Below are 19,402 nucleotides of genomic sequence, written 5' to 3' on the forward strand. Positions count from 1 at the left end.
TGTGTGTCAGTGTGCGTTATCCTCTGCGCTATAGTACCTTGTAATTCTCCCAGTTCCTGAAGAAGTTGACGGATCCGTCCTTCCTCCTCTGTAGCACAGTCCAGCCTCCGTTGTCTAGGCCATGTTCACACCAGGCCTGGATCAGCTGGTCACTGCCCTCAGACTTAAGCAGGTACATCCCACTGGTGCTGTGGCCCGCCTGGCGCACCTGGTAGCAATCCTTAAATGGACCTGGGAGAGGGGGAGGGAGAAATGGGTCAGTGCCTGCATCTAATATGGCACCCTATTCCCTATATAATGCACTCGTTTTGACCAGAGCCCAAAGCCAGCGTCTCTACTCTGTTAGTACTGCTTCTATGATGTAACATCCTCTTCACTAATCACTCTACCATACCGTATCTTGCCTCAGGTGAACAAGATGTCTTCTTTCATCACACACACGCTAAATACATTATGTTGCCCCCGCTGGGCTGACAGAGAGACCGAGACAGAGAAAGGAAGGCATCGCTTGCCAAGACCCCCTAGCTTAGGGGGAGGGGAAGGAGTAGTTACGATGCGTGAGCCCCTTTCCTGCCCAGACCACCATACAGCCTTATGTTACCAGACAGACAGACACCGACATTAGCTCTGTACTTAGATCCCCAGCTCTATCTAAACCCTGCTTATTTCCCGCTCCTGTGTGAATGATGTGTATTGAGCAGTCATGAAGACATGCTGCCCGAGGCACAAAGAAGATAGCTTTCTCAGGCTGGGTGTGCTGTGTGTGTGTGTGTACAGGGAGGACAGAGCCACAGTAGTGCCTCATACACATACAGTGAGGGGAAAAAAGTATTTGATCCCCTGCTGATTTTGTAAGTTTGCCCACTGACAAAGAAATGATCAGTCTATAATTTTAATGGTAGCTTTATTTGAACAGTGAGAGACAGAATAACAACAAAGAAATCCAGAAAAACACATGTCAAAAATGTTATAAATTGATTTGCATTTTAATGAGGGAAATAAGTATTTGACCCCCTCTCAATCAGAAAGATTTCTGGCTCCCAGGTGTCTTTTATACAGGTAACGAGCTGAGATTAGGAGCACACTCTTAAAGGGAGTGCTCCTAATCTCAGCTTGTTACCTGTATAAAAGACACCTGTCCACAGAAGCAATCAATCAGATACCAAACTCTCCACCATGGCCAAGACCAAAGAGCTCTCCAAGGATGTCAGGGACAAGATTGTAGACCTACACAAGGCTCTAATGGGCTACAAGACCATCACCAAGCAGCTTGGTGAGAAGGTGACAACAGTTGGTGCGATTATTTGCAAATGGAAGAAACACAAAATAACTGTCAATCTCCCTCGGCCTGGGGCTCCATGCAAGATCTCACCTTGTGGAGTTGCAATGATCATGAGAACGGTGAGGAATCAGCCCAGAACTACACGGGAGGATCTTGTCAATGATCTCAAGGCAGCTGGGACCATAGTCACCAAGAAAACAATTGGTAACACACTACGCCGTGAAGGACTGAAATCCTGCAGTGCCCGCAAGGTCCTCCTGCTCAAGAAAGCACATATACATGCCCGTCTGAAGTTTGCCAATGAACATCTGAATGATTCAGAGGAGAACTGGGTGAAAGTGTTGTGGTCAGATGAGACCAAAATGGAGCTCTCTGGCATCAACTCAACTCGCCGTGTTTGGAGGAGGAGGAATGCTGCCTATGACCTCAAGAACACCATCCCCACCGTCAAACATGGAGGTGGAAACATGCTTTGGGGGTGTTTTTCTGCTAAGGGGACAGGACAACTTCACCGCATCAAAGGGACGATGGACGGGGCCATGTACCGTCAAATCTTGGGTGAGAACCTCCTTCCTTCAGCCAGGGCATAGAAAATGGGTCGTGGATGGTTATTCCAGCATGACAATGACCCAAAACACACGGCCAAGGCAACAAAGGAGTGGCTCAACAAGAAGCACATTAAGGTCCTGGAGTGGCCTAGCCAGTCTCCAGACCTTAATTCCATAGAAAATCTGTGGAGGGAGCTGAAGGTTCGAGTTGCCAAACGTCAGACTCGAAACCTTAATGACTTGGAGAAGATCTGCAAAGAGGAGTGGGACAAAATACCTCCTGAGATGTGTGCAAACCTGGTGGCCAACTACAAGAAATGTCTGACCTCTGTGATTGCCAACAAGGGTTTTGCCACCAAGTACTAAGTCATGTTTTGCAGAGGGGTCAAATACTTATTTCCTTCATTAAAATGCAAATCAATTTATAACATTTTTGACATGCGTTTTTCTGGATTTTTTTGTTATTCTGTCTCACTGTTCAAATAAACCTACCATTAAAATTATAGACTGATCATTTCTTTGTCAGTGGGCAAACGTACAAAATCAGCAGGGGATCAAATACTTTTTTCCCTCACTGTACCTAAAACCTCACAGAACCGGGACATATTATTCCAGTAACCATACGTCTTCATCTAGACCACTTCTGTCTTGAGGCTTTCTTTCTGTCTATAGCTCTCTTGGACTCTTTCTTTCATTCTCTCTCTCCCTCTCTGTCTCTCTCTCTCTCCAAGTAAAAAACAGGGGAATATCTAATGTTACCCTAGTGGTTTGAGCAGGGATTGGCCAATCCAGAGTGTGGTGCAGGTCTGTGTATTGAGGTGAACCAGCCATGTGTTTTTTGAGCGTTAAACCCTCAACAGAAGAGGATTCAGCCTGGCTCCACTCACAGAGATTCATGATAGATGATCGTATTGCTTTTCCTCACATAGCAGGAACAATTCATCGCTCTCTCTTTCTTGTTGCTTTTGGGACCAAACAATCAGTGTCCAGAACGAAAGAAGATGAGTAGATTTATTTGGGCTACGTTTCAGAGTGGAGGAGCTCTGATATGATGTGTATGATTTAGATGTCTGTGATACTGTCGGTCTCTCTCTCAGTGGACCATCCAGACTATCTGGGGAGGGCCCGTGTGGCTTAGTTGGTAGAGCATGGCACTTGCAACGCCAGGGTTGTGGGTTCTATTCCCACAGAGGACCAGTACGAAAAATGTAAGCACTCACTACTGTAAGTCGCTCTGGATAAGTGTCTGCTAAATGACTAAAATGTAAATGTAAAATTTACTCAGTGAATGTCTTTTTTTTTTTATAGTGAAACATTAAAGTTATCATTTTTAGATAAAACATTACTAAATATATTAATGTCACCAAATAACTGATTAAAACACATTGTTTTGCAATGAAGGTCTACAGTAGCCTCAAAAGCACTCTCTGGGGTAGCAGCAGGGTGTAGCTGGAGGACAGCTATTTTCCATCCTCCTCTGGGTACAGAGGACTTCTATACAAAACCTAGGAGGCTCATGGTTCTCTCTGCCTTCCATAGTCTTACACAGTAATTATGACCACTTCCGAAGGACGTCCTCCAACCTGTCAGAGCTCTTGCAGCATGAACTGACATGTTGTCCATCCAACCAAAGGATCAGAGAATGACTCTAGTACTGAAAGCTTAAGCTACAGCTAGCTAGCAGTGCATAACATGTGATGAGTAGTTGACTCGGAGAGAGAGAGAGACAATAGTTGAACAGTTTTGAATTTTTTTATGAGAGAAGCAGCAGTTTTTTTTATTTATTTCATTGTTTTTTTCTCTTCTTAGTTTACCTTTCACTTACTTAGCTACCTAATGCAGCTTATTTAGCCTACTCAACAACCTGACTCAAACAGCGAGAAATGCTATTTATGTTAGCTAGCTAGCTGGCTAAGGCTATCCAACAGTGCAACTCTTCCAACTCAAGGTAAGATTTCGGTTGTATTAATTTATTGCTGAACTGCTTACTGTACACTGTTTTGCATGATTGTACACGTGGATTTGATTGTGGGTTTACTAACGCGTTAGTTCTAGTAGTTATGTTGACTATGACGTTAGCTAATATGGTGACAACAATGTAGGCTGTGTAGCGGTTTTGGTATGGAGGTTTAGCCTTGAAAGGTTTTTTCGCCTGGTCACAGACAGCTGTTGTGTTGTGCACTGAAGTCCACAAGCTAATGGAAAAGGTGAGCGGAGAGCGCATAGATACTATACGGAATTATACAACGAACAAAGTGATGAGCCTGTGTAGGCCCTGTGTAGCTCAGTTGGTAGAGCATGGTGCTTGCAACGCCAGGGTTGTGAGTTTGTTTCAGAAACTGCAAAATATGTTCTTTCTGATACTATATAGAAATCAAAATGTTTTACCTGCATTAGACTCTGAAGGAGGATTTGATAAAGTGATGCTCCTTTCCCTGCATCTGTCAATTACAAGATGTGCCCATCTCTTTGTGTACAATTTGACATTTGATAATACTGTCACTCATCAGACTATTGTCAATTTAAACTTGTCTATAGGTTAACTTATGTGTGAAATTAGTTTGGGTATAGTTTAGGTGTAGTTTCTATGGGCCGGTTGTGGAGGCTGGTCAGGCTAGGCAGGCTGGTCCGGCTGTGGAGGGTGACTGGCATCATTTGTTTCCCACTCATCAACTTGGATAGAGTCAAGGATATGTTTTGCATTATTCTAAAGGACTACTGCAACACATAGCATGTTTTCATTTCCCTTACAATAAATGTGATTAGTAATAGAGTTACAGTAAATAAAATAGTCCCGTAAAAGAGAATGGTATCAACCCGCAAGGCACACGGTCATATTTTTTACATGAGCGCCAACGATGATAAATCGGCATAACCAAACTCATCATTACACTACTATTGTTCTAAATTAAATCAACCTCTTCACCCTCCTTATCATTCAGTTAGGTCTAATACAATTATTATTGTGAAGTAACGTGCAGTTATCATCCATTTGTCATTCATTCAGTGAGGAAAGAGAGACTCATTAACGTCTGGCCTGGGTACCAAAGTCCTACAGCGCATTGTCTTGTCAGGTTAAGTTGGGAATAGGTATAAAAAAAACTGGAAAAAAGACTCAAAATTCTGACAAATGTAAAATACTAACATTTAGGAAAAGTCAGGGAAGGAGCAGGACATTGCTTTTTGTGTGTGTGTGTGTGGGGGGGGGGGGGGGGTTAATTAAATCAAATGTCAGTGGCCGTTGGCCTATGACGGTTCTAGTGTTCATTAGATATCTCCTAACTTTTGCCACACACGGAGGCTCTATGACTGTAGCCTATTGCCGTTTTGATGACTTATGATTGGTCAACAACAAGCTACACGCTCCACACTCGCAAAAGCAGCAGCATAAATTATAACATTTCTCTCTCTCTCTCGACAATCAGATCAGACCCTTTACATTATAATAGAATTCCGAATCCATTCAGGTACAGGTGGATCTGTGAAGACCTCTACTGTGTGTGCGTGTGATCATGGGTGTATTAATTCTGCCGATTCTGTTGCAAAGCATTTCTCAAATGAAACGTGGATGGACCTACCTGAATTCCAATCGAAACTCAAAACGGAACTGTTTGGACTAATGACTACACCCCAGATCCGCCAGATTCCGGCAAAAATGTGCAAGGCGGTATTGAATGTGTCACTAACCTTGATTACTCAATTTTATCTCTCTCAACCTGTGCACCTACATTATAAACATTCATTTGTAGGCTAGGTTGTAGCTACCTCATGATGGGTATAGGGCAAATTTGAGTATCATGTAGTAGCCTAAACCTATTGATGTTACGTTGAGCTGGGTGAATGGAGTATGAATGACAGTCATCCAATATGCTGTAATAGACATAAGTCTTCTTGGGTATGACGCTACAAGCTTGACAGACCTGTATTTGGGGAGTTTCTCCCATTCTTCTCTGCAGATCCTCTCAAGCTCTGTCAGGCTGGATGGGGAGTGTCGCTGCACAGCTATTTTCAGGTCTCTCCAGCGATGTTCAATCAGGTTCAAGTCCGGGCTCTGGCTGGGCCACTCAAGGACATTCAGAGACTTGTCCCGAAGCCACTCCTGCGTTGTCTTGGCTGTGTGCTTAGGGTTGTTGTCCTGTTGGAAGGTGAACCTTCGCCCCAGTCTGGGGTCCTGAGTGCTCTGGAGCAGGTTTTCATGAAGGACCTCTCTGTACTTTGCTCCGTTCATCTTTCCCTCGATCCTGAGTAGTCTTCCAGTCCCTGCCGCTGAAAAACATCCCCACAGCATGATGCTGCCACCACCATGCTTCACCGTAGGGATGGTATTGGCCATTCAGGCCAAAGAGTTTAATCTTCGTTTCATCAGACCAGAGACTCTTGTTTCTAATGGCCTGAGAGTCCTTTAGGTGCCTTTTGGCAAACTCCAAGCGAGCTGTCATGTGCCGTTTACTGAGTGGCTTCCGTCTGGCCACTCTACCATAAAGGCCTGATTGGTGGAGTGCTGCAGAGATAGTTGTCCTGCTGGGTTCTCTGGAGCTCTGTCAGTGTGACCATCGGGTTCTTGGTCAAGGCGCTTCTCCCCCGATTGCCAGCTCTAGGAAGAGTCTTGTTGGTTCCAAACTTCCTACATTTAAGAATGATGGAGGCCACGGTGTTCTTGGGGACCTTCAATGGTACAGACATTTTTGGTACCCTTTCCCAGATCTGTGCCTCGACACAATCCTGTCTTTGCGCTCTACGGACAATTCCTTCGACCTCAATGCTTGGTTTTTGCTCTGACATGCACTGTCAACTGTGGGACCTTATATAGACAGGTGTGTGCCTTTCCAAATCATGTCCAATCAATTGTATTTACCACAGGTGGACTCCAATCAAGTTGTAGAAACATCTTAAGGATAATCAATGGAAACAGGATGCACATGAGCTCAATTTTTGAGTCTCATAGCAAAGGGTCTGAATACTTATGTAAATAAGGTATTTCTAAACCAGGTTTTTGCTTTGTCATTATGTAGTATTGTGTGTAGATTGATGAGGGAAACAAGTTTTTAAATCAATTTTAGAATAAGGCTGTATTGTAACCAGATGTGGAAAAAGTCAAGGGGTCTGAATACTTTCTGAATGCACTGTATACTGTATATATTATAAACTCAGTCTTTCAAAGATTATTCGTAAAAATCCAAATAACTTCACAGATCATCATTGTAAAGGGTTTAAACACTGTTTCCCATGCTTGTTCAATGAACCATAAACAATTAATGAACATGCACCTGTGGAACGGTCGTTAAGACACTAACAGCTTACAGACGGTAGGCAATTAAGGTCACAGTTATGAAAACTTAGGACACTAAAGAGGCCTTTGTACTGACTCTGAAAAACACCAAAAGAAAGATGCCCATGGTGCCTGCTCATCTGCGTGAACATTCCTTAGGCATGCTGCAAGGAGACATGAGGACTGCAGATGTGGCCAGGGCAATAAATTGCAATGTCCATACTGTGAGACGCCGAAGACAGCGCTACAGGGAGACAGGACGGACAGCTGATCGTTCTCGCAGTGGCAGACCACTTGTAACAACACCTGCACAGGATCGGTACATCCAAACATCACACCTGCGGGACAGGTACAGGATGGCAACAACAACTGCCCAAGTTACACCAGGAACGTACATTCCGTCCATCAGTGCTCAGACTGTCCGCAATAGGCTGAGAGAGGCTGGACTGAGGGCTTGTAGGCCTGTTGTAAGGCAGGTCCTCACCAGACATCACCAGCAACAACGTTGCCTATGGGCACAAACCCACCGTCGCTGGACCAGACAGGACTGGCAAAAAGTGCTCTTCACTGATGAGTCGCGGTATGGTCTCACCAGGGGTGATGGTCGGATTGGCGTTTATCGTCGAAGGAATGAGCGTTACACCGAGGCCTGTACTCTGGAGCGGGATCGATTTGGAGGTGGAGGGTCCGTCATGGTCTGGGGCGGTGTGTCACAGCATCATCGGACTGAGCTTGTTGTCATTGCAGGCAATCTCAACGCTGTGCGTTACAGGGAAGACATCTTCCTCCCTCATGTGGTACACTTCCTGCAGGTTCATCCTGACATGACCCTCCAGCATGACAATGCCACCAGCCATACTGCTCGTTCTGTGCGTGATTTCCTGCAAGACAGGAATGTCAATGTTCTGCCATGGCCAGCGAAGAGCCCGGATCTCAATCCCATTGAGCACGTCTGGGACCTGTTGGATCGGAGGGGAGGGCTAGGACCATTCCCTGCAGAAATGTCTGGGAACTTGCAGGTGCCTTGGTGGAAGAGTGGGGTAACAACTCACAGCAATAACTGGCATATCTGGTGCAGTCCATGAGGAGGAGATGTACTGCAGTACTTAATGCAGCTGGTGGCCACACAAGATACTTACTGTTACTTTTGATTTTGACCCCCCCTTTGTTCAGGGACACATTATTCAATTTCTGTTAGTCACAAGTCTGTGGAACTTGTTCGGTTTATGTCTCAGTTGTTGAATCTTATGTTCATACAAATATTTACACATGTTAAGTTTGCTGAAAATAAACGCAGTTGACAGTGAGAGGACGTTTATGTCCCTTCAGAAAGTATTCATACCCCTTAACTAATTCCACATTTTGTTGTTACAGCCTGAATTCAAAATGGATTAAATATTATTTTTTTCTCACCCATCTACACACAATACCCAATAATGACAGAGTAAAAACATGTTGTTGTTTTTTTTTTAATGTTTGCAAACTATTGAAAATAAAATACTGAAATATCTCATTTTACATAAGTATTCATACCCCTGAGTCAATCCTTTGTAGAATCACCTTTGCAGCCATTACAGCTGTGCGTCTTTCTGGGAAAGTCGAAGAGCTTTCCACACCTGGATTGTGCAACATTTGCCCATTATTCTATAAAAATTCTTCAAGCTCTGTCAAATTGTTTGTTGATCATTGGTAGACAACCATTTTCAGGTATTGCAATAGATTTTCAAGTACATTTAAGTCAAAACTGTAACTTTGCCACTCAGGAACATTCACTGTCTACTTGCTAAGCAGCTCGTGTAGATTTAGCCTTGTGTTTTAGGTTATTGTCCTGCTGAAAGGTGAATTCGTCTGCCAGTGTCTGGTGGAAAGCAGACTGAACCACGTTTTCCTCTAGGATTTTGCCTATGCTTAGCTCCATTCCAGTTCTTTTTTATCCTGATAAACTCCTAAGTTCTTAACGATTACAAGCATACCCATAACATGATGCAGCCACAACTATGCTTGAAAATATGGAGAGTGGTACTCAGTAATGTGTGGTATTGGATTTGCCCCAAACATAACACTTTGTATTCAGGACAAAAAGTGAATTGCTTTGCCACATTTTTTGCAGTATTAGTTTAGTGCCTTGTTGCAAACAGGATGCATGTTTTAGAATATGTTTTATTCTGTACAAGCTTCCTTCTTTTCACTCTGTCAATTAGGTTAGTATTGTGGAGTAACTACGATGTTGATCCATCCTCAGTTATCTCCTATCACAGCCATTAAACTCTTAACTTTTTTAAAGTGACCATTGGCCTCATGGTGAAATCCCTGTGTTTTGAAATTCACTGCTCGACTGAGGGACCTTACAGATAATTGTATGAGTGGGGTACAGAGAGGAGGTAGTCATTCAAAAATCATGTTAAAGACTATTATTGCACACCGAGGGAGTCATGCAACTTATTATGTGACTTGTTAAGCACATTTGTGACCGACCGGCTCGATTCGGTCTTATGTAGCAAAATTTGAAATTTTGTTTTTTACATTGGATAAAGGTAGAAACTCAGAGCTAGAAAATTGTATATCATACACTACAATTGACGAACAATGGGAAAGTAATTCTGCTTTGAAAGTTGATAAACTTGTAACCTCACTTTTGAGAAAATGGCACTTGAATGTTGTGGTACCTACTGGAGAGCTCTTCTTTGTCTACACCCATTCAGCATCGTTCACACCCTTTTAAGCTTTAGCCCCACCCATCTCTTGTAAGGATTCACATGTGAGGCTATGTACTAAACAACCAAAGATTTCAAGACTAAAGGCTGGTTTATACTACGGGTGTGTTCGTAAATTTAATCAGGAGTGCCAGAGTGTGCTCTGGGCGTTCGTAAACTCAGAGCGTTATCAGATTGGCCTTTCGTAAATTCAGAGTGTTTCGCTCTCGGAGCGCACACTGCACACTCTGGCTGAAAAGTAGGGTTGAATAGAACGTTCTGACCTAACAACAGTCAAGCTAACTGGCTAACGTTTGCTAGCTTGCTAGCTACTTCCAGACACAAACTGCTCACTCTGACCATTTTACTCGCCCTAGCAGAGCTGGTTAGGCTGTTTTTATGTTATCCAGAGCGTTGGTGACTGCAACTGTGCTGCTGGCAACAATTTAATGACGCTTTTTTTGTCAACGTTTACTGACACCGGCCATATTCAACGCGTGACATATGCCTAGTTTCCTGAAACTAGTCACATTTTTACTCCTGAACTTATTTAGGCTTGCCATAACAAAGGGGTTGAATGCTTATTGACTTAAGACATTTCAGCTTTTCATTTTTTATAAATTTGTGTAAATTTCTAAAAACATAATTCCACTTCGATATTATGGGTTATTGTGTGTAGGCCAGTGACACAAAATCTCAATTTAATCCATTTTAAATTCAGTCTGTAACACAACAAATTGTGCGACAAGTCAAGGGGTGTGAATACTTTCTGAAGGCACTGTTTATATTTATTTTAAGTCGGGACCAGTGGCCCGTATTGACCCTGTTCTGGGTCTGGACCGCGGTCCGCCTGTTCAGTATGGCTGTTCTAGTGAGTGACAGTTGCAGTGAGTTTAATTGTCAGCCATCTGTGTGTTTAAGCCCTTTCTGTGGTCTTGAAACCAAATCTCCAGTCATAATAAAATGCTCTTGCCCAATCTTTCAAAGAAGCATTTCCAAGAAGCATTATGACCCTGCAAATTGGTTTCATGCTGAAAATGATTTCACTCTCATTTTGTGGGGGCTAGTCAGGAGAGCAAGTTGAGTCAGATAAGGAGAGCATCTCTTAGCTTCCTGCAGTTGATCTCTAATTTACTGCTTCTGTCTGACTGTAATCTAGGCCTGGCCCACCAGATGGGTTTGATTTGAATATATACTGTATAGTGTGTATATATGGCCCACCAGATGGGTTTGATTGAGTATATAGTGTGTATATATAGGCCTATTTGCTTGCACATACATTTTCTAATTTCCATGCACCTATATTTATCGGGGTCTGCTTCCAGGTTTCTATGATTGTTTTCAGTGGTGTGTGGGTGTCTGGTCAGTGATTAACTGCAGGTAGAGCTGTCTTTATCCCCACTGTATATCTGCCTGTTCTCAGGAAAGGCTTACTTAAGCTGGCCCATATGCTGGAAACTGCCTACATCATCCACCCATAGCTCAGATCATATGCCCAGGTTGTAGCCTGGCACCCAGCAGCCAACTGTGGGAATGTGTTTGCGACTGTGCGTGTCTCTGTACCTGCTCAGTGATGGACTGCAGGTAGAGCTGTCTTTATCTCAGTTTGTATATCTGGCAGGAGAGACTGAAGCAGTGAGATCACACATTCCTCTGAGTGCCTCTGGGATTGCAGGTAAAGCTGTCTTTATCTCAGTTTGTATATCTGGCCAGCATTTGAGCCAGCACTGAGCTTAGCCCGGCCATACGCCCAGAAAGCCATAGTTACGCCCCAAAACTCAACCCATACTCTTAGGCTCAGTTTAATTCTCCAGAACCCACTCCATATGCTCACACACGCATGCAAGCAGCAGGTTATAGCCAGTCCAGCTGTCCCAGAGGCACTCAGAGGAATGTGTGATCTCACTGCTTCAGTCTCTCCTGCCAGGTATGAACCCACTGGACCACAGCCGGCCGAATGGCCAGATCGTTTACCCACTCGCCAGGCATTCAGGGAATTAGACGCATCATTGGCCACCGCAATGCTAATTTTGCATTTCTGACAATTAGACGTGAAATGTCTGCCCGGCCTACAGTGAGCTTAGCTTCTGCCTAATTCTGAAATTACAGTACCAGCACTGCTTCTGTTGTGTATTGATATTCTAGTTTTGTCCCTTTAGGGCACCTGTAACCCCCCCTTGCTTACCTACGTTGAAATGCTTGGAATGTTCTTCCTGTGAAACGCATTAAAACAATGCCCACGTTAAATTCTACTCCCGTCTCATGTCCTGTCCTTATATTAGTTGTATAAGTAATACAGTGTGCTATACAACAAAACTGGCAACGAGGAAGAAACGTTCTCACGTTTGTGCTCATCGTCTTCGGCAGAAAGTCTGCCGCTGTAGAAAGACGCAAACATAACGTGGACCTAGCCAGTCGAGTGATGCTAGCTAGCCTTTGATGTCACAGCAACGAGAGCCTCGAGGGATGGGAAGAGTTTTGCTGCGGGAGAAAGTGAAGTCATCGTGAGTTAAAAGTAAGAAAAATAAACCCAAAATGTCTGCATTGATTGGAAATATAGGAACATTTGATGAATCTGTTCTTACACAGAACGTTTTGAGTACTTTGTGTTGGCAAATGGAATTAAAGCAGAAATCGTTGTGCCAATATTTTTGAATTATGGGAGGAAAAACATTCAATCTACTGCGCAGCCTAGTAACGCCTGAAAAACCTGGTGATAAATCATATGATGAAATTGTGGCTACCTTTTAAAAGGACATTATTCTCCCAAACCACTGATAATCGCAGAGAGATTCCGGTTTCATAAGAGAAATCAAGAAGAGGGGGAATCAATCTCACAGTTTGTGGCTGTATTGAAACAGTTATCTGAACACTGAATTTGGGCGATCAATGAGTGACACTATACTTGATAGGTTAGTGTGTGGCATGCGCAGCGAGGCAATTCAGAAACGCCTTTTGACTGAGAGTAACTTAACATTGCAGAGAGCAATAGAAGTGAGTACGTCAATGGAAATGGCAAATAAAGACGCACAACAGCTAAGTGCATCGACCAAAGTGCATAAGGTGTCTGGAGTTAAAAAACAAGGCAGGAGGTGGGAAGCAATGCTATCGCTGTGGGAAACCAGGTCACCAAGCAGAGGAGTGTTGGTGCAAAGACTGCAGAAGTTGTGGAAAAAAGGGTCACGTTGAACGTGCATGTTAAAACAAAAAGACACAATCAAACAAAAGTATTGAACAAAGGAAAAGCGACTTCAGGAAGTACAAAAAGAAAGTGCATAAAATGGAGCACACAGAGGATGAACAAAGTGATACCCTGTCTGAAGGGGAAGAATCTTTGCATGTTATGTCAATTTCAGACAATGGATACGGTTACTGGGTGACACCGCTACTGGATGGAAACGCAGTACGGATGCAAGTGGACACTGGAGCAGCCATATCTTTGCTGTCTGAGGCTGTATACAAGGAGAAACTACATCACCTCACACTACAGCCCACAAAGATGACGCTGAAAACATACACCGGTGAGATTGTTCCAGTGAGAGGAAGCGTGATTGTTACAGTGGAGCTCAACAAACAGAAGGTAAAGCTACCACTCTACATTGTGAAAGGCAACCATCCAGCATTGCTAGGACGCACATGGCTGGAAAAGATCAAACTAAACTGGCAGGAAATTCACATGGTTGCAAAAGAGGACACAAACCTACAAGGGATATTGAGGAAACACGTGGATGTGTTCAAAGGAGAACTTGGCAGTATGAAGAACATAACAGTTAAACTGACCGTGAAACCAGACAGCAAGCCAAAATGCTTCAAAGCTAGACCTGTCCCATACGCCATAAAACCAAAAGTTGAAATTGAGCTAAACAGACTCGCGAGAGTGGAGTATTGGATCCACTGAATGTTAGTGAATGGGCTACACCCGTTGTTCCAGTCATAAAAAAAGATGGATCACTCAGACTCTATGGTGATTTCAAAGTCACCATTAATCCAGTCTAGACTGCTGAAAAATATCCACTACCCCTCATTGACGACCTCTTTTCTGGTTTAGCTGGAGGACAAATATTCAGTAAGATAGGCCTGACATAAGTCTATCTACAGATGCATGTGGACCAAGAGTCACAAGAACTGTTGACCATAGTGACTCACAAAGGACTGTACAGGTACCGGAGGCTTCCTTTTGGAATCACCTCAGCTCCGGCCTTGTTTCAGAGAGCTATGGACCAGATACTGAGCGGGCTCACTGGGGTCCAATGTTACCTCGATCATCTACTCATCACCGGCAAAGACGAGCAGGAGCACCTGAGAAACCTGAACGCTACACTACAGAGATTGGAGGAGTACGGTCTGAGGGTCCGGAAAGACAAATGCACGTTTTTCCGGCCCTCTGAGTACCTAGGCCACGTCACCGACAGTGCAGGGCTCCACAAGGCGCCATTGAAGGTGAAGGCCGTTGCAGAAGCTCCATCCCCACAGAACGTGAGTCAGCTGAGATCATTCTTAGGACTACTGACATACTACGCAAAGTTTGTGCCAAACCTAGCTAACATGTTAAAGCCACTGCATGAACTTTTGAACAAAACCAAACAGTGGAAGTGGACAGACAGATGTGAGGAGGCCTTCAAGAAAGTGAAAACAGCCTTAGCTCAGTCAGAGGCCCTAACCCACTTCAACCCCAACTTGCCATTACAATTGGCATGTGATGCATCGCCTTATGGCGTTGGTGCGGTTGTCTCACACATCATGCCATCAGGTGAAGAAAGGCCAATTGCTTTCGCATCACGGACCTTAAGTAAAGCCGAGAGCAATTATGCACAGATAGTGTGAAGCACTCGCCATTGTGTTTGGAGTTGAGACATTTCATCAGTTTCTGTTTGGCCAACGATTCACACTGCTGACGGACCATAGACCCCTCACCTCCATCTTTGGTCCCCACACCGGCATTCGGTCGCTTGCAGCCAGCCACATGCAGCGATGGGCGTTATTGTTATCTGCTCACCATTATGATATCAAGTACAGAAGGTCTGAGCAGCACTGCAATGCAGATGGCCTCTCAAGGCTTCCTTTACCTGTCGCACACACTGAGCACTCCCAGGCTGAAATCTTCTACTTCAAGGAAGTGACGAACGCCCCAGGTACATCTGTCCAAGTGAAAAGGTTCACCCACACTGATCCAGTGATGTCTGAGGTCAAGGACATTGTCACTTGTGGAAAAGGAGAGATGTCGGACAGCCTACAACCTTACCTAGTGAGGAGAAACGAGCTCACAGTTCAGTTTGGATGCTTGCTATGGGGTTTTCGAGTCATCATACATCATAGAACTCCATTCAAGGCACTGTGGCATGGTGCGAATGAAGGAGATTGCACGCAGCTACTTTTGGTGGCCAGGTCTGGATGCAGCTATCGAAGACAAGGTCAAGTCATGTTCTGCATGTCAAAAGATGAGGAACATGCCTAAGCTAGCGCAGCTACACCCATGGGACTTCCCAGAGGAGCCTTGGCAGCGAGTCCACATAGACTATGCAGGCCCACTGGAGGATCGTATGTTCTTAGTCGTAGTTGACGTACACAGCAAATGGCCTGAGGTCACAGTGATGAAGAGCACCTCAGCGGAGAGAACCATCGAAGAGCTACGGTCAATTTTCAGTCGCTTCGGCTTGCCAACGCAACTCGTTAGTGATAATGGCCCCCAACTGGTGTCTGAAGAGTTCCGGTCATTCATGGAAGCAAATGGAATTCAGAACATCAAGTCAGCGCCGTATCACCCTGCAACGAACGGCCTCGCTGAAAGGTTTGTCCAAACGATGAAGCAAGCTTTAAAATCATCACAAGGGAACGACTCCCTCAATAGGCGTCTAAACACCTTCCTGTTAACCTACAGAAACACTCCCCACGCTACAACCAAAGTGGCACCCGCGTCAGCCATGATGAAAAGACAGCTTCACACGCGACTCGACCTCCTGAGACCTCCAAAGACGAGACAGGTTGTACAGACGCAACAGAGAGCACAGGTGGAGAGACGGAGCAAAGCAAAAGACAGAAGCTTCATAGCTGGAGACAGAGTTCTTGCTCGGAACTACTGCAAAGGTCCAAAGTGGATACCAGCCACAGTGGTTGCACAAACAGGGCCTGTGTCCTACTGGATCAACTGTTGCCAGGAACCAACCTCAGATGACAAACCAAGATCAGCTACTGGAGACCTACCATGACTACAAGCTATCACCTGAACATCCACTGCAGCAACCTACAAATGTGGAAAGTGCTCCAGACTCACCTGATCCTACTCAGGGTGCCTACTCAGGGTACTGTTGCACCCCAGTCTGGGCATACACCATCACCACTTAGACTCAGAGATAATGTGACTGTAGACTCACCTGTACGTCGTCATTACCCTGCAAGAGAAAGACGACCCCCTGACAGGTTGACTATTTAGTTCAGACTAACCTCCGACATTGGGGCAGAATACACCCCAGGGTTAAGTCTGGGGACTGAGGCAGTCTACCCTCTATCCCTAGTTTAGAAAAGGTTATTCTGAAAAGTTCATTTATTTACATTAAGAAAACAATAGGCAAAACAGTGAATATTTACTTTTTCCTTATGAATCATCAAAGGTAAAGGTGGAGGAATATGTTGTGTATTGATATTCTAGTTTTGTCCCTTTAGGGCACCTGTAACCCCCCCCCTTGCTTACCTACGTTGAAATGCTTGGAATGTTCTTCCCGTGAAACGCATTAAAACAATGCCCACGTTAATTTCTACTCCCGTCTCATGTCCTGTCCTTATATTAGTTGTATAAGTAATACAGTGTGCTATACAACAGCTTCCAACCAATTTCACATGCTGTGATAATTGGACCCAATGATTCAGTGTTTTTCTCATTTAACCTTAACCACCCCTCCCAGCGCTACTTGGTACATACCGTCTGAGGTGAGCGTGCCCTGCGGTGGCGGCGGGTTGAGTGCAAATGGGGAGGCAGTGGGGGAGTCCATGCGTGACCCACGTGGGAAGGCTCGGTTGGTGTGGTCCCTCTGTATCTCGTTGGTAAAGCGGCTGTTGACAGGGATATTCTCTGGCACCACCTGGACCAGCGGGGGGACCACAGGTAGCTCACTATGCCCCAGGGTCCGTAGACACTGCTCCTCCAACGCAGCAATCAGCACTGACTGGTTGTTCACCACCCCCGCCATCAATGTGAAACGCCCCTCCAGCTCCTGGTTGCAGAACAGAGAAGGTAACAAAAGGCCACAAATCACTTAATTTAGTTATAGATTATCCAAATATCCTCAAACTATATCAAATGATTGCTTTCTGGTCTTTTTCAAGCTTCTATATTATGGCACTGTTGATTTGCTTCTAACGTGCTTCTTCATTTCATTTGATCTATACATGAATGTAGCATTAAGCACGTTGCGTTCTAGTTCCACCTTGATGTTCTAACCTTGTAGCGGGAGGCAAGTCTCAGCATCTCTGAGGTGACGTTGAGAACCCGGGTCTCCAGCTGGGCCAGCTCCAGAGAGTTGTCCCTCTTCCTGATGATCTCGTGCAGCAGCTGCATGTAAAGCTGGGTCACCCTGGAGTTCATGTTCCTGCTCTCTTTCCTCAGCAGCTTCATCTCGTTCACCATGTTGCCGTCCACGTCCACCACCAGCTGCATGGTGTCAATCACCCGTCTCTGCTTGGACAGCACCTCTCTCACGTCAGCTATGTCCATCCGTGTCACACGCTCCTTGTCTGGCTCCGGGCCCGTGGCACTGGCACAGATGGGGCCTGATGATGGACATTAGAATCATTCAAAGTCAATAAACAAGACAGGAAAAAGAAAATAGACTCTTCACAGAAGACAAAACACTGACCTGTGATCTTCTGCTCGGGAATCAGGAAGGTGTAGGAGCACTTCTTGACATCCTCAGCGGGAGCTCGTTTGGCCCTGAGCATGGGATGGTCCCTGGGCTGGACCCTGGTCTCTCTGGCCTGTCTGGAGCCTCGGCACTGGCTCAGCCCCCAGAGAGAGAGGCAGAGCAGGGCACACAGGCTCCACGACAACCCCTGTCTCACCCCCACCACACCCTGCATGGTGTTCTTCTACTGGCTAGCTGGATGCCTCCTGGACTTCCTCTGGGCTTCCCTGCAATGGATGAAGGAATAGGAGTTAGTGTGAAGCAATAGTTAACTTTTCCCAAAAATGAAAAATGCAATTGTTGATGACAAAATACCAGGAGTGCTAGTCCTGTATATTTTATCCCTAAAAAGGAAAATAGTTTTGCGGCAGATTCATTCATAACAACAAAGCAAGACATGTAGGGCACTGGTAGCTGCTAACACACACAGGCGGCACAGAGTTTCTAAACCCAGAGGCACAACATCGCAAGACTTCCGGGAACACTTGCGAAACAGGCCAAGCAGACCAGGCTGGGGTTTGGGGTTTGAGAAGTCAATGAGAAGTGAAAAATTCTTCCTTAGTTGTTACTTTTCTCAATATAAAGGCACAACCTAGATTCGAGCCAATGTCTTAAGTAATTGAACATGTTATTACTCCAACCTCGAGAAAGTGATAAACTGACACGTTTTCATTTTTGTCCAAAAATAACTTATATCGAAGGAGTGGCTTTGATTCGACGGCCTGCACATGCGCAGTTCGGCACGAGACAACTGTTAGACCTGATGACGTGTTTCTGCGCATGATCTTAGCTAGCCAACGTCGCCATGACATCGCCTACAAATGTGATCGGGGATTTCTATTGGAGAAGCAGTTTCTGCCTATCTTCATACTGTACTGTCTTTGGTTGCGGTGTACATTGCCATCATTGAACAATTATATAGAATGTAGCAAACATTCTTTGTCAGAAGTAGTCGTCAAGCTAGCCAATGGTGGACATTTACAGTAGCCAGTTTACAACTCAAACACCGTGGGAGTTTCTCTCTTGGGAAGGGGTAGAAAACGTAACTGATCCCCAAAGCAGTGGATTAGACATGTGACAGAATAAGTCCCAATAACTGACGTTTGAGCACCAGAGCCAGACATTTAGTTCGGAACAATACACAGACAAACAGGGATTGTGTAATGATCTAATGATCTAGGAAGTTTGCAACCAAGCAGCAGGAGGTCTAGCTGGTCTCCCAGGGAGCTGGGGAACAAATTGCTGTCCAGTCATTCAGCAGGAGGAGGTCTGGATGTCTCTTCTCTGTCAGAGCTGCCATAGCCTATGCAGTCGCAAGAAAACGCTAGCATCCGGTTTTCAGGGATGAAGTATTTTCAATCTAACTTCCATTTCCCTTGAAATACGGAAGTGGGAAATCCGCTCAGGCGTCTTTCTACGTCTGCTACGTTCTGTTAGAGCTGCCACTGTAACCAGTATTTCTCTCCTGTTGGTTTTCATATCAACTTTCGTTGTCCAGAAGCCAAAGGCACAATCCTAGTCATATTAGCAAACCATTCTAATGCATATGGGTCCGGTAAATTTCTCAAATGGATGGTCAATTTAAATATTTTCAGTCACCCAGACACACACACACACACACACACACACCACCCCACACCACCGCACTGCAGGCACACGGACAGACGCACGCACACGGACAGACGCACGCACACGGACAGACGCACGCACACGGA

At 45.0% G+C, this 19,402-nt stretch overlaps 2 protein-coding genes across 2 annotated transcripts in view; one reads left to right on the plus strand and one right to left on the minus strand.

The window, feature by feature from the left end:
* The window catches only part of LOC311148477 (ras-specific guanine nucleotide-releasing factor RalGPS2-like), a 131,968-nt gene that overhangs the window by 70,644 nt on the left and 41,922 nt on the right, over positions 1 to 19,402 (plus strand). The gene's annotated exons all lie outside the window — the stretch shown is intronic.
* The window catches only part of LOC311148478 (angiopoietin-related protein 1-like), a 33,684-nt gene that overhangs the window by 2,194 nt on the left and 12,088 nt on the right, over positions 1 to 19,402 (minus strand). Inside the window, exons 2-5 of the mRNA XM_084185454.1 lie at positions 17,643 to 17,914; positions 17,228 to 17,556; positions 16,709 to 17,000; positions 38 to 231 (exon numbers count right to left, since the gene is read on the minus strand). Coding sequence (XP_084041580.1) covers positions 38 to 231; positions 16,709 to 17,000; positions 17,228 to 17,556; positions 17,643 to 17,862 — 1,035 coding nt within the window. The 5' untranslated portion in view covers positions 17,863 to 17,914. The remainder of the gene's footprint in view (positions 1 to 37; positions 232 to 16,708; positions 17,001 to 17,227; positions 17,557 to 17,642; positions 17,915 to 19,402) is intronic.

This window comes from Coregonus lavaretus, assembly GCF_964263955.1.
Source record: "Coregonus lavaretus genome assembly, chromosome: 21".
In the NCBI taxonomy this organism is placed as follows: domain Eukaryota; kingdom Metazoa; phylum Chordata; class Actinopteri; order Salmoniformes; family Salmonidae; genus Coregonus; species Coregonus lavaretus.